This window comes from Musa acuminata, chromosome BXJ1-2 (genome assembly GCF_036884655.1).
Source record: "Musa acuminata AAA Group cultivar baxijiao chromosome BXJ1-2, Cavendish_Baxijiao_AAA, whole genome shotgun sequence".
Lineage (NCBI taxonomy): Eukaryota > Viridiplantae > Streptophyta > Magnoliopsida > Zingiberales > Musaceae > Musa > Musa acuminata.
In genome coordinates, this window is record NC_088328.1 from 20,017,589 (window position 1) to 20,032,503 (window position 14,915).

Here is a 14,915-nt window from a genome sequence, read left to right on the forward strand (position 1 = left end):
AGGAGAGGAGGAGACTGAGGATGTAAATGTTGTTTTTATTCTTAAAAAATAGCTCAAGAGATTTAAATCTTTGAGGGAGAATCGATCAGCCAATTGCTTTAGAAATGTTTGAATCTCCGAGGAATCATTGGCTATGACAATAATATCATCTATATAACATAAAGATTATCATCGATAACTTGGCCTTGATAGGTCATTCCCTAAGTGATGAAGAAGTTACTGTCTATATCCTCAACGGCCTAGGAGACGAGTACAAGGAACTAGCAGCAGCAATACGGGCACGTGATTCACCAGTGTCATTCTAAGAACTCAACGATAAGCTGATTGACTTTAAGATATATCTCAAGCATGAGGACAAATTGCTCGGACCATCTATCACGGCTCAAGTCAATCAAAAATACATGAGGAGGGGCAATCAGTATAACAAGACTATCAATAAAGGTTTGACCAAGATGTCTCCGAGCTCCAACCAAACACCTCCTCCACATCATCAACATTTCAATCACAACAACCAAGGTGGTTACTTTAATCATCAGCAGTTTTAGTGCCCTCAACACACAAACCAATGAAGAGTTATCTACTAATTATGTGATAAAGTCGGTCATTCCGCAAAGGTTTGTTGATCTCGATCCCGACTTTCTGCACAATCACATTGGCCTCAAGCAAATCTCACGACTACTCCAAATACTACTAATCATAATTGGATCGTGAACTCTAGCGCATCTCACCACATTATCTCTGATCTACAGAACTTGTCGATCCATAACAACTATAGTGGACATGACGACATCATCATCTACCTCTACTGCTCTAGTTACTGTTCCCATAGGGAACCATAGTACTTTCCCACATACAGGTCATCTTATCTCCATTAATGTAGCAATCTTCATCCCCTTGAAGTTATCCAAAGGTAGCAACTACACATCCTTGCATGCTCAATTTTCTAATCTTCTATTTGGCCCTGATACCATGACAAAACGAAGAATGAAATGATAAAAATAAAAAAAAGCACATCTTAATTAGTATCATATGGTGCCTATTTATACATGGTGAAGGAGAGGATTTCCTCAACTAAGCAGCGAGATTTTCTCGTATAATTAGGAAATCTCATCTACTATGTAGCTGAGAAAATCTCTCTGTTATCACCAAATTTATCATTAATTGATGAGAGCAGGACAAAATGTATCAAATTATTCTAAACAACTCATATATATATATATATATATATATATATATATATATATATATATATAATTCTTACATCTTTGTAAAAAAGTATTTATTGCTACAACTCTATTAGTTTTATGAGTTATCAAAATAATATCATTTATAAAAAAATTGACTCATTCTATTGCTTTATTCTTCAAAATTATCTCCTATTTATACCCATTACAAAGTCAATTGAACGTGAGGGAAGAATCAAGCCTTACCCTTATCCTGTTAAATGTGAAAACCTAACAATTGATTAGATCAAATTAAATCATGATAATTCTTGCAATTATGAATGTGATGATAATGTTGACTTTTACTATTTGACATGATGATGTTTATATTATTTTTTTCGATTGCAAGTATCTTAATAACATACTAACTATTCTGAAATAAAGACTATCCAGGAAGGATTTTGTTTGGCCTTTAAGAATAATTTTTATTGTGTCCACATCTAATCAAATTCTAAGATGATGATCGATATCCCTAGTAGATAATCTCCTCCATCTTGGAGAATTCTAAATATTATTAGGGATATTTTTCACTTGATATCTAACATGAATGATTGTAAAATAATGTATATATTTTGAGAAGAACTGGCCATTTATAATCTTTGGAGGAATTCATTTCTTCCTAACTTTGATAGATCTTATGGATTGTGGTGACATAAGCGAGATTCTTTCCTTTCGTTTTTTGGAGAAAAGAAATCAATGTTGGAAGCGAAGCAACTGCAGTCAACTTAATCTTCCATTTTGCTTACAAATAAATGCATGCAGACACCCACAGATTGCACGCAGACATGGCGGCATTATTGTGTATGATGAAGAATTGTACAACCATCCAAACCACAAGACCGAACTCCCAAACTCGAAGCAGACATCAAACCAGAGGACCACCAATCACAGGTTTCATGAGAACATGAAGCTTATTTAGTTGACGTAAGCGCACTTCTTTCTGATCTCGCCTTTCTGGTGTGTGAGCACTCCGATCTTTCCCATGATAACCATCGAGCTCCCGAAATCGTTCAAGAACTCCTCTGCCGACGATGCCATGGCCTGGCGCTCGACGTACGCTCTCGTCTCGGGGTCGTGGAGGAGAGCCTCATCGGACGCGAAGAGGCCTTTCCCCTCGGAGACGAGCCTGTAGTAGAACAAGTCAAATCTTCTGGGGCTCTTGGGATCCATCTTCACCAGGGTCCTCATGTCATCATGATCATGGGGCTTGCATTTCCTCTTCAACTTTTCTGCGTACTCCATGTCCAGTGATGGGTCCGTGTCGCCCTTCCCGCTGAAGTTATACAGTCGCTGCGAGAAGGATGAGCAATGGGAGAAACCGATGGTGTGTGCACCTAATCATGACAAGATCCAAAGTCATACTCGGATGTTTAGCCTTTTCTTCGAAAGAAGTACGAGGAGAACTATAAAGAAAGGGTACCTGATAGAACAACAAGGTCTTTGACGGTTAGGTTTTTCTGGAGGAAGAAAGCTTTGAGCTCGGTGATGTTGGCAGTCGGTGGTGGCAGATTAGCCATGAGGTCAGAAGCTTCTGATTTGTTTCCATCTCTTCGACCAGTTTGAATCGGAAAATATGGTCCATTTGCCTGCAGATTCAAATGACTTCAGATATCTGAAGCAACCTTCCGAAACTCATGCTTCGGCTGTGTGTTGCATAAGATAACACGAGTTACCAAGTAAACCGAATCACGAGCTGCCATGGCTATGATGTCAGCGCAGGAGACGATCCCTGGACAAGCTTCCTCCAGCTTAGCCTTGACCCGATCGATCACGTCGAAACCCCGAAGGCTTTTGTTGGGGATGGCATCCTTCTCAGCCACGTTGTTGTTCAAAGAATCCAACAAGATGGAAGCATCACATCCCTTCGTACAATAAACTTGTCATTATTAGCCTATATTTTCACGTCTGTGGCGAAGTAAGAAGAAGAAGAAGAAGGACACAGTTGCATACTCTAACAAAACAATCTTGGAATTGCATCCGCAACAAAGAGCCTGCAAGTGTTGGGTCGTCAGCTATAATCCTTGTCATTTCGTGAAGAACTATAGCCTCTGCATGGGGACATGTATCGTTGTAGAATCCAAACTCGACGTGGGCTTCTGTCGAGCTACAACAAAGGAAACCAAGGAGCAAGAGCAGCAAGGATTTGGACACAGCCATGGAAGACCTCATGTTGAGAAGAAGATGAAGGTTAAATTCTCTTTGGGTGTCTGAACAGAGTAGCGAGCCATAGGTTGTTTATATAGATGAGTTGTGCAGGCTATCATACATATAAAAAGATGTTAATCTTTTGGTAAGCCCTCTTCTCTATTGCGTATATAAGATTGTGGATAGAAGATCGGAGTACAATGTGTTGGAAGAAAAGGGGTTGACTTTGTTATGGTATAATAAAGTATACATCTGCTACGCAATCAAAGCTGTCCATTTCCATTGAGAATTTAGAAGATCCTTTTCACTTGGTAAATAACCTAAATTTCATTATCCACTACACTACATGAGGCTCACACCATCTTAGAAACAGCAAAACTATCCACTAATCTTCACCATATGGTCAAGTAATTTGATCATAATATATGACAAATAATAATTTGTTTATATCCCTTAACTATTTATTATGACCAGATTTATTCTTTCAAATAAAAATTATATTTATTAATTTGTATTCAAATATTTTTAAAAATAGTTCTGAAGCACTAATAAATGATTTATCTTGTGGTATCCAAGCTAAACATAATCCTTATTGTATAACTCTTGCATGAAAAGGTATCATCAGTTCATAAGAACTATGTATGTGAGATTTATATTGGTATGTTTATATTTGTCATGCATTTTTCTTAAGGGTAGGCTAAATTAAAGGGTTATCTTCTATCTGTCAGAAGCAAATTTAGGGTTAGCTTTTATCTTATAGAGTCAGTCTACAGTATATATACAAGATAATTAATCAACATTTATCAAATCAAAGTCTAGTAAAAAAGTAACTCTGGAGATGAAGGCACCATATTAAGTCCATTTTGCACTGTTTGTGACAGTGAAGGGTAGCATGCTGTCTGTTCTAGAGGAGATTAATGCTATATTGGTGGCTAAGTTGGACCCCTAAGTGCATTTTTTCTTTCTCTTTTGTCTTCAATGCCCATAAAATGGATTAAAACTTATCCTTGTTGTTACTGATAAGAAGGAACAATGATTCCATTAGCTTAGCTTGGTCCTCTCTCAAGATCACCCAAAAAGGTGAGTGAGTGAAGAATTGATGTATGTATGTATTCATTTCATATTTGCCTTCAACAAAATCAAGCTAGTTGAATTACTGAAACTGACCAAAGGAGTTGTACTCTTTCGTTCCATCAAAGGGTCATTGAAGACTCATCCCTGAAGTAAGGTTGTCAGCTGATAGGAGTGTACTGTGTACTTCAAGGCTAACGTACTGTGTACTACACAGGCAATTCTTCATCCAAACACTTGTTTCGGTGTCACTATTTTATCTTCAAGTTTAGAGGTCAAAGGGATACTCGACCGCGTCAGTAGGAATATGTCAGGAGTTTATGATAGATTAGTGCTTTCTACGTGCCATAGGTTACTCAATTATTTCTGTACTTTTGGCACTGAGATTGTGGATAAGCACCAAGGAAGATTGATCACACATAAATAATGAGGACTAAGTGACATAATTTGTCGGAGATGATTGCTCATAAGATTAGCTTTTACCAGCAATGTTGGAATAATCTACAACATTTTAAACTCCTTTTTTCTTGTGTGTGTTCTTGAAGTGTAAGCTCTTAATTTCAGTTTGCACATCTTCAACTGGAAGACTTCAGAGACTAGAACAATAAATATGACAGTTTAGCTGATTGGACTGCAATGAATCTTCATCAGTTTACAGCACAATATTAATCTATAATATGTATGTTTGTTTCAATCGAAATACCATGAATTCGATTATTTAAGATGTTGATGTTTGAATGTTGTTATATGTAGTGATGTGCTAACCAATTGGAGTCAGCTACTCAAGACTTTTTATGAGACATTAATCTCGGTTCTTAAATTAAAAGTATTTAATTTTATTTATAACTCTTATTGCACTATTAATATTATAATTTGAATTTGTGATTTTGACTCAACCAATTTAGTATATTAGTTACTTCATCGGGTCATAATAACTAATATGAGAGTTGACTAAGTATTAGAGCATGAGTAGAAAAGGATTGATCGTAAATGGTCTCTGATCGTATTTCACATGAACCGATTCAATTCTAAGCTATATTGAATTTTGACGAAGATGTATAATTTGATTGACTTATAAAGATTTGATGAGAATATTACTATTTATTTTTTATGAGTTGGATGTAAGAATAAATATAATTACATCATATCGAAAAAAAAAAAGAGAATCGGATACTTACTACTAATTTGGTTTGTTTATTGAATATAGAAATAAAAATATTGAGTTGGATCAATCGATTGGAGTTCCCCAAGAATTAAGTCTACAGTTTGCAGCAGCCAAACTCAGCTGATGAGATAAGCTCATAAAAGCCGTCTGCCACCCACCCAACCGAACCACCTTGAACGTGACTTGAATCAAGAAAAAGCTTCGAGGTCCCTTCTTCCATGGCATCAGACAAGGAGGTGTCATGTGAGCTTCCGAGTTCTGCATTAAAAAGATGGCATTCCCGTCTCTAGCTGTAGAGTCCCTTCTTCCATGGCATCACACTCATATTTAGTTTTGTTTTGGACCACATGTTACAGCATTTAAGTGGATCCATGACTCCCTTTCAAAGCTTTCCATGGAATGGAGAAGACAACACAAGGAAGATAAGAAGGAGATGAGAGAGAGAGAGAGAGAGAGAGAGGAACTCAGAAATAACACAGTAAACGAGGATGTAGGCAACTAGTTTCTTAGTAAACTTCTTCAAACTCCAATTATTGGCTCTGTTTGAGATGAAGAGAGACAAAAAAAGAAGATAAATTGTGTTATCAATCACAGGCAATTACTGATCTCTGAGAGGTCTTTCCACAGCTACATTTGAGTCATATTTAGCCTGGTATCCTATATACAAATTTATAATATTTAGCTGGTACTCATAGTCACCATATGCTTATTGCAAATGCATCTAACAAAATCATGAATTGTAAACCTTATTTCTGAACATGAACTCATTTATAAGACTTGAGACATGCTTAGTGAGATCTTTTTTCTTTTTCGCTCGTGACAAAAGATAGATATAATGAAAATATTTATGAGACAACTTCCAATTCATACTTTTAGGTAGTCATCTATTGATTGTGACTTTCCTCCCACATATTATTGGTGGTTTGTAGCAAGTGATAGTTTCATGTGCCTTTTTATTTGGTGTTACATGGAGTGACAAGTGATAATTGGTGTTACACCAAAAAGGACTTCTATTTTCCTGTTTATGTATGTATAAATGCATTCATTTTCTTTCAACATGTTATGTAAATCAATTCTTTATGATATTTTTCTCCATCAGTAAGTGTATATATATATATTTTACTTCCTCAGACTGCATGACCACTAACATAAGAAAATTATATGTGGACTATTTTTTGATGTGTACTTTAATTAAAGTTAATTAACAGAGGGGTATTTTAGTCTTTTGATGAGGATGCGGCTCAAAGATAACACGAGGTCGACGACAGTGCCCCCTCTATCTTCCGATGGCGTTGGAATCGCGCCCAAGCAGGTAAACGCCAATGGCGCCATCTGACGCCCGCGTCCACCTCAGGGCAACTGCTCCAGAGATGCTTACCTCCGGATCCCATTCCTCGGATGTGCCTCCTAAGCGGAATCACCATCTCCACCGCCGCCATCGCTTTCGCAGCCGCCGTCGCGTCGTCAAGTACCGACCTTTCCCCGCCCCCGACGCTCCCCCGCCGAGGTCGAAGCTTTGGGACGCAGATAGGTCCTCCGAAGCCGACGTCAAGCTCGCCGCAGGCGGAGCGAGTCACCGGAAGGGCGGGGATGGCGTCCGACGGGCCGCGCCGGTGGTTTCGGCGCGGCGGCTCGCTGCTGCTCTGTGGCATTTTCGTCCCTTGGGTGCTGGGGATGTTGGAAGGAGCGCTCGGCTAGGGTTTACGGTAAGACCACCACCATGATCTGGTGCCTTTTTCTCTCGTCTCCGGATCTTCTCTATTCCCATTTTTACTGTCCAGATTCTGATGAGGTCTTCCACAGAATTTTCTTTATCTTATTGCGTTTGTGTCCTAAAGATTGCCTTTTAAGTCTGAAAGCGAATTGCTCTCGTAAATAGCATATCATCATGAGCATGTTAAAGTATTCCCAAAATATCTTGATTTTTATGAGCAAGTTGTTCAATATTTAAATCCAAATTGGAAAAAAGAAAGAGAGGGATAATTGATTTGTTAAGGAGATTACTATTGACAACCCCTAACTTCATACAACCATGTAAATAAAATAAAATATAATTTTACTAAATATAAGCCCTCAATTATCAATCATACTCTTATTTCCCACAACCACTGATGCAGACTAGCCCAGAAGATGACATGTAAAAATATCATCTTCCAGGCTTGTAATCCGATAGCTTAACCCCTAGAAACATTAAATCGATCTAACAATGTAAAAACCTATTTCTCATCTCCTTCTCTTCGATGTTTAGATCATCTCATTTGATTATTCTTTTTTTTCATCATTTTGCAACATCAACCATAAAAGATGCCTCGGCAATTAGGAAGAGAATGAGAAAAAGAAGAAGATGATGAGAAAGAAGAAGGGGAAGAAAAAGGGATTGTACGGAAGGAGTTAGAACAGTTCGTCGAAATTAAGTGATAAGTTGAGTGCATTATAGGAGTTTCTTAGGAATATTAAAGGTTCTTAAAATGGGGCTGTAAATAGGAAAAAGGGGTTGCCAAGAGAAATATCATTTATTAAACTGAATATTCGGAATTCTAAAGATAATTTTGGTCTCTGATATTGTCGTTCCTTTTCTAAGTTCAGTTGCTATTGGTCAAGAACAGCTAGAACTTCCCAATTGCCCATAGTGTTATTCTTCATTGCTATTCTAAGCTTAGTTTTCTGCCTCTCTTATTGATATATGTTTGAGTGTATATCTCTGTTGTTCGAACATTTTTGCTTGTCATCTTTGCACCTGAAACCAGAGTGTCTGCTCTTACCAAACGTCAGTTTTCATGGTGAAACAGACCAATGTGCCAGAAAAATGGCATTTTATATAAGGTTTCTGTTCTTGTTATTGTACTACTGAATATTGTTTTTGATCTGTAATCTATTTGAGCTTACCCTATATATATTCCTCTTTTATGACCAGGCAGAAGTTTCGTCATCATTACCCTCTTGTACAATGGTGAAGGCAAAAAAGTGGGACTCCAGACCCTTAAATGTGATAGAGGATATCTGCCAATGCTATGGTCACCTGAGGCTTCTCGAAGACCAGCAGGTAAATGGCATCTCCGGTATGTCTGCCCTCCAACTGGAGCTAGAACAGGCTCGTAGCTACATCATTGAGCTTGAGTCTAAGCAACGGTCAGCAAAGAAAAAGCTCAATCACTTCTTGAAGAGCCTTGCAGTAGAGAAGGCATCATGGAGGAACAGAGAACATGAGCAAGTTCGCAGCATAATTGAAGCCATCAAGTGTAATCTTAGCAAAGAAAGGAAAAACAGAAAATGGTTGGAAGTTGTGAATGCCAAGCTGGTTGATGAACTCGCTGAGGTAAAGTTGTTAACTAAGAGGTACTTGCTTGATTTTGAGGAGGAGAGGAAGGTATGCGAGCTTATGGAGGAAGTACATGATGAACTGGCCAAGGAGATCGGTGAAGGCAAAGCTGAAGTTGAAGCTTTGAAGAGGGAGTCTGTGAAACTTCAAGAGGAAATGGACGAAGAGCGGGGGATGTTGCAGATGGCAGAAGTTTGGCGTGAAGATAGGGTACAAATGAAGTTGGTAGATGCAAAGCTCATGCTTGAGGAGAAGTATCTGCAGTTGTGCAACCTCCAAGCAGATATGGAGGCATTTCTGAAAGTGCAAGGTGGTATCGACAAAGATATGGCGATGATGAAAGAAGCAGAGATGCTTAAAGATGTTTTGAGCTCAATTAAAGTTGAAGGTATCGAGTTCTACTACCAGCCTCCTGCTTCTGGGGGCATGTCTGTCTTTGAAGAACTCCAGCCAATAGAAGAGACTAATGGGCGGGAGATAGGACAATGCTATGGATACAGCCCTGCAAGTCATGCCTCCAGAATTCATACTGTCAGCCCGGAAACTGATTTGTTTCTTCAAAACTCAGTGAAATATGCTAATGGAACGGTCAATGGGTGTAGTGATGTAGAAGATGATAGTGGCTGGGAAACTGTGAGCCAGCATGTGGGGCAGGCTTCTTGTAATTCTCCAGAAGGGAGTGACCCATCTGTGAATTGCATCTGTGAAGAAAGTTATGGATCGGTAAGAGGAACATATTGGGATGATCAAGGAGACAATGTCAAGATAAACAGTGGAATCAGTGAAATTTGCTCGACAACCACAAGACAGCATAGGAAGAAGTTATCTTCTATAAGTAGGTTTTGGAGGTCGTCATCTGCAACTAAAGGTGATAGCAAGAACGTTTCTGTAGAATTATCTAACGGAAGGTTCTCAAATTGTAGGACGCCAAATGCCACCCTTTCTTCCGATGCCAAGTCTGATGAAGTGGGCCAAAGCTCCCCAAGTGTGGGGCTGTGTTCCCCCGATTTGTTAGACCCTCATGTTACACGGGGAACGAAAGGATGTACCGAATGGCCTAGAGGAACTCAGAAGAACAGTGAGTATTCATTTGGCAGAAGATTCAGCTGCGTCAATCACTAAAACTAAAAGATTTAACATGAGTATTCATTTGGCAGTTGAAGATATGCGCCCCCGTGATCATGCCAGGCTAATTCTGGGCTGTTATTTGGTACCAGAGACAAGTACTCAAGTTTCGTAATGTTAATCTTGAAGGATGGTTTTCTCGCCAATCTGGACCGAAAGCAGAGTTTGCTGGAAACTTGCATTCGTTGCCAATTCATGTTTCTCTGTTCCCCAACTATGGTCAGGATCACGAACACAATGTACAGTGATAGTGGTCTCATTTTATACAATCAGCCAGGTCAGAATTTTCTCAAATGCGATAAATATATCGATAGTTGTAAATGTCATTGTTCGATGCTTCATCATCTGTAGACCCGAGCAATAATAGATCATCAACTGGGTCTGCCTTTGTGCTGTACATGTCTGTGAGGTGGATTCATTTGGGGAATGTGAAGCAGTCTTTGCTTCTATATTCATGTAATAAAATCATCATCAAAGTCATATTGTTTTGCATGTTACAAAGTTCATCTGCTCGTGTCAAATACATCTCTTCAGATGACTGAGAGCTCTAAACAATGGAATGTCATTTAATACCATTAGATGATAAACAATAGCACTGATTCCCTCGAGTGTAGTGTTATCTAGTAAATGTTACCACCGCATTCCCATATTAAACGGTAAGCACATTAATCACACCTAATCATGTCGATTCCACTGTACCAATAATACCCTAATTTATTAATGGGTCATTAGGGAGGACAACTTTCGGTGATGCCACTACAGAATCTCGTGTCGCATGGAATCATACTATATGCTTCTTGGGGTCCAGCGGCAGGAAAGATTCTGATTCCTAAAAGCAAGCCTTGGATCTCTCACATCTTCTCCGATCCCCAAATTCGTCTTAAACACGATGATTCGTCTATGTTTCTTTCAATCAACGTTCATTTTAACATGAAGTTAATCTGATTTATGCAGAGTGGATAAGTACAAATATCCGAAAAAAATCCGATTTGTCGTCGTGCCGAGACGTGAGCTCGGCCGACGCGTCATGGTCATGTCATACAACGGCTTCGTCACGGAGCGGAGAGATAAGCCGTGCCATGACCACGCGTCGTGAGATCAGAGGCGCGAGCTCGAGCTACAGCTATCGCGGTCGCAGTCGCCAAAAAGAAGGGGTGCCCTCATGCAGCGTAAGAGCGACCCCTGTGCTTTTGTCTTCTTACGTTGAGCGGCTCATAGCAGACCTGAACGCCGTTGTAGAAGGAGGATAAGCATTATTGAAAGAAGTAGACAGGAGAGGGAATAGAGCTCGATGGAGGTAGGATTCCTTTGTTCGGTTCGCAGAGGACACCCAGTCTAATAAAGAACTTGTTTCCATTCTCTCGTCAGCCACCGCGATCAATCAACAGCAATACTGCATCGTCGTCGCGGTACAGCGACACCAAAAGCGAAGGCCACATTTTTGAATTGTCGTGACGAGGACATGTTTAGAATCCAAGGAGGGGCCGACGGGACGGGTGTCGATCAAGCACAGGCTACCGTCCGCCATCCACCGAGCACCCACGTGGGACTGGGCCCCCCTGCCCACGTCGACGGGTCCTACGTGGAGCCCCCGCCGTCACGATGCTACAGTAAAGACGATCGAGGCTGCTGCTCCGCGCGCGCTCTATAAATGAAGCCTCCGCATCTCTCCCGAGGCCGCGATCGGAAGGTTCCGCGGAAGAAAGAGCTGTGGCACCGTCCCTTTCACGAACAGCCGGTCTCGTTTCGATGGCGAAGGCGCTGAGGCACGCCCCGGACCGCCTCCTCGGCTGCACGCACGAAGGTCACGTGGCGGGGGCGGACTTCCCCGACCTCGCCGAGGACGAGGTGTTCTGGTCCTCGGACTACGGCTCAGCTGCCGGCGAGTCGAGCTGGCGCCGGTCCGATTTCAACAGGGCTCGCCCATGGGCAGCCCGTCGAGAGGGCGGACTCTCTCTCGCCTTCGAGGACGGATGCCTGCCACGACGGAGCGCCGCGTCGGCTGCCTCGGCGCCGGTGGAGGTCCCCGTCTGGCCCAAGTTCCTCCAGGCCGAGCCTGACGCGCCGGTCGGGCTGTTCGACCGGGAGGTGGAGGAGGAGACAAGAGACGGAGGGTGGGTGCCGCCGCACGAGTACTTGGCGAGGGAGAAGGGGAGGAGCGTGGCGACGTCGGTGCTCGAAGGGGCCGGCCGCACGCTCAAGGGCCGGGACATGAGCCGCGTTCGGGACGCCGTTTGGAGTCGGACCGGATTCTTTGGTTGAAATCCAAACCCGAAACGTTTTGTGTCTGTATTGGGCCCTTTGATGACTTGTTAATAGTTCCTGTTATATTATTCGTGCAATAATTAGAAAGCCTACAGTGATTGTTACAGCCAATATTATAATAAGAAATTCCTAATGAATTATTTTAAGAGAAAAAGCTTTTGTTTGAACTGCAATTAATGTCACGGGAACGAAACAGAAATAGCGATAGTAGCCGTCACAGGAACAAACACAAGGAGGCAAGAATGGAGAAGCTAAAAGGGTCCGACAAGCGACCAAAAACAGATAGGAAAGAGTCGTCAATGAATGGTGGCGTGAGCCGCACAACTCCTCTTCATGCCTCATCTGTCATCGTCGCCGGTGGATCCCACGAGTCGCGTCCGATGGAAGGAAGGTGCCTCGACGCCGGAGTCGCGCAGATCGGGCACCCCAGTCTGATGCCCAAACGAATGAGAAAGATCACCAGGCTCATGTCACTCGCCACCTTTTGTGTGAAAGAGATGTGTGACGTTGTACATGTATTTTAGTACTTTCTGCTATTAGTCACTACGTCAAAATAGATCAATATGATTGATGATGGCCATTCGGAAAGATGGAAGACTGTGATATGTACTCTAAAATGAAGATGAAGTTTGTAATCTTGCCCATATAAATTGGCTGTCCAATATGAAAGGAACGTGCGAGGAAGATTGTTCTAAGATCCCGATCATTGAGTTAGAGCAAATATTTGTAGTAGGCCAGCACATTGCCATTGATTGCTTTAATTCCAGACCCACTTGAGCTTTCCAAATGATAATAAACCTAAGAAAATGATGGATCTTTTTAAGATTTGGTTTCTTTACTCCTCGATCAATCGATACGAGAACTAAATATGCTCATCATTCCTCCATGCATGTAGATGAAAGAAAGTTCCGAATGCGTAGGTGATTTCAGGGAAATAAGAACTGGATGGAATATACTTGTCCTAGAGGAGCAATCGGAGGTCAAACACCATCAGCATAGAACAAATACATGTAGAACAGCACATCTCGAGACTATCCCGCCTGGTCTCCCACGTCTTTGGAAGAAGAAAGAGGAGGTGCCTCATACTTGCTGAAGACCTCGTAAGCTGAAAGCAGTGACAGAGCCACGAAGCACACGAACGCCGCAAAGTGCAAGAACAACGACGCCTTGCCCTTGCTGCAGAACTTGCCGTAGTAACTGCACCCTTCACTCCATGAGGCTTCCGTGTCCCCCTGATATGCCAAATACATCACCTCCGTCGCAGCTGATCCCGATGTCACCATCAGGTAGGCAAACACCTGTTACGCACCATGGAGCACCGAGAACAAATCAGTAACATGTCGAACACAGGAACGCAGTCAGATTCCATGACCTGGTCCAAGATGAAGAAAAGCCAGTCGCTGTCGAAGCACCCAAGGAAAGAGAGGAGAATCGAGGCAGCAGCGTAGCCGAGGGAGATGGCATTTGTGCAGACCAAGTACCTACATGACCACAGAGCGTCAAGCCACAGGAGACGAAGAGGGGAAACACGGGAGGGGAAAAGTAGAGCCGGAAGCTTGTTACTTGAGTCCGGTGATGTTGCTGAATTCCACCTTGCCGTAGGCATCGTTGGCCTGCTTGTTGGTGGCCATCACCCACAAGGAGGCAGCACTGAGGGGAATAACTGTGAGCCTGAGGAAGAGATCCAGAGATCTGAAAGTCCTGCCATGGCTGGACGAGGCAGGAGCGAATCCAGCTCCACGTCTCATGCTCCAAGCTGATGAACAACTCGGTGTAGCTGAGAGGATCTTTGCTCCTTTGGAGGACTGGCAGGTGGAGGAGATCTAAGACGAATGCAGCCTCCTTTTCAACGGTAAGCAATTTGAAGTGCGGTGGGTGAGTCTTAAATCAGAGGGGTAGCTTTTTGGAGTGCAGCAATCATGGCCTATGGATGACCAAGTGTTTGAGATGCTTGTGGTAGCTTCTTCACCCAGTAATGACTTTATCCGAGGATTGGCTTACCCACCAAAGGAAGGACGTCACACCTCCTCCTCTCACGTCTTTGGTTGTGAGGCAAAGGAAGGACATGTTACATTAACTTACAAGGACAACACCATTGATGGCTCGAGTTGGGCCATGTAGCATTACTCCATCCTAATAAGTTAATGCATGAAGCTGTCTCCACCGTGTACTTAATACATATTTATTAGACAGTACTCCGTCATTTCGTAATATTCCCCTTTAAAATGTTGTGTGTGTTTTATGTATCTTATATATTTCTTTACCAAACTAACCTATATTAGTTATGGTTATGATATAGTTATTATTTTCGCTCGTAATGTAAAATTCATTTAAGACACCATGCCAACTATTTATTAAAAATGAAATCTTTTTGAAGATGATGTCGAAAGCATTTTCATTATTATTATTTGTTGAAATAATACACTGAAATATGGTTATGTCATGTGAGGTACACGTGAGGACTAGAAGAGTTGAGAACAATAAGATTGATTGTCCATGTGAAGTGGGGCGTCCTCTTTACTGTTGGGACCCGCTAGGAGGAGCAGCGGTCTCCTTCAAGTTGGATTCTGCATGACAGTGTGTGCCAGTGTGAGAAGAACTG

The 14,915-nt window shown here is 41.8% G+C and overlaps 4 protein-coding genes across 4 annotated transcripts; 2 read left to right on the plus strand and 2 right to left on the minus strand.

Annotated features, from left to right (window-relative positions):
* Positions 1-1,941: 1,941 nt before the first annotated feature.
* Positions 1,942-3,416, minus strand: LOC135597297 (peroxidase 1-like). Its single transcript, XM_065090062.1, has 4 exons — positions 3,174-3,416; positions 2,897-3,085; positions 2,644-2,809; positions 1,942-2,557 (listed from the first exon to the last, which is right to left on the minus strand). Exons 1-4 carry the CDS (start codon positions 3,390-3,392, stop codon positions 2,139-2,141), a joined length of 993 nt encoding a protein of 330 aa, XP_064946134.1. The 5' UTR covers positions 3,393-3,416; the 3' UTR covers positions 1,942-2,138.
* A 3,459-nt stretch (positions 3,417-6,875) lies between these two features.
* Positions 6,876-10,540, plus strand: LOC103970597 (uncharacterized). The gene is made up of 3 exons (XM_009384433.3): positions 6,876-7,310; positions 8,519-10,001; positions 10,081-10,540. Exons 1-3 carry the CDS (start codon positions 6,927-6,929, stop codon positions 10,161-10,163), a joined length of 1,950 nt encoding a protein of 649 aa, XP_009382708.3. The 5' UTR covers positions 6,876-6,926; the 3' UTR covers positions 10,164-10,540.
* Positions 10,541-11,721: 1,181 nt separating this feature from the next.
* LOC103970604 (protein S40-6-like) lies at positions 11,722-12,424 on the plus strand. The gene has a single exon (XM_009384445.3). It carries the CDS (start codon positions 11,798-11,800, stop codon positions 12,308-12,310), a length of 513 nt encoding a protein of 170 aa, XP_009382720.2. The 5' UTR covers positions 11,722-11,797; the 3' UTR covers positions 12,311-12,424.
* Positions 12,425-13,218: 794 nt separating this feature from the next.
* LOC103970612 (CASP-like protein 2D1) lies at positions 13,219-14,193 on the minus strand. The gene is made up of 3 exons (XM_009384457.3): positions 13,877-14,193; positions 13,686-13,794; positions 13,219-13,611 (listed from the first exon to the last, which is right to left on the minus strand). The coding sequence occupies exons 1-3, from the start codon at positions 14,059-14,061 to the stop codon at positions 13,345-13,347; spliced, it is 561 nt and encodes a 186-aa protein (XP_009382732.1). The 5' UTR covers positions 14,062-14,193; the 3' UTR covers positions 13,219-13,344.
* Positions 14,194-14,915: the final 722 nt, after the last annotated feature.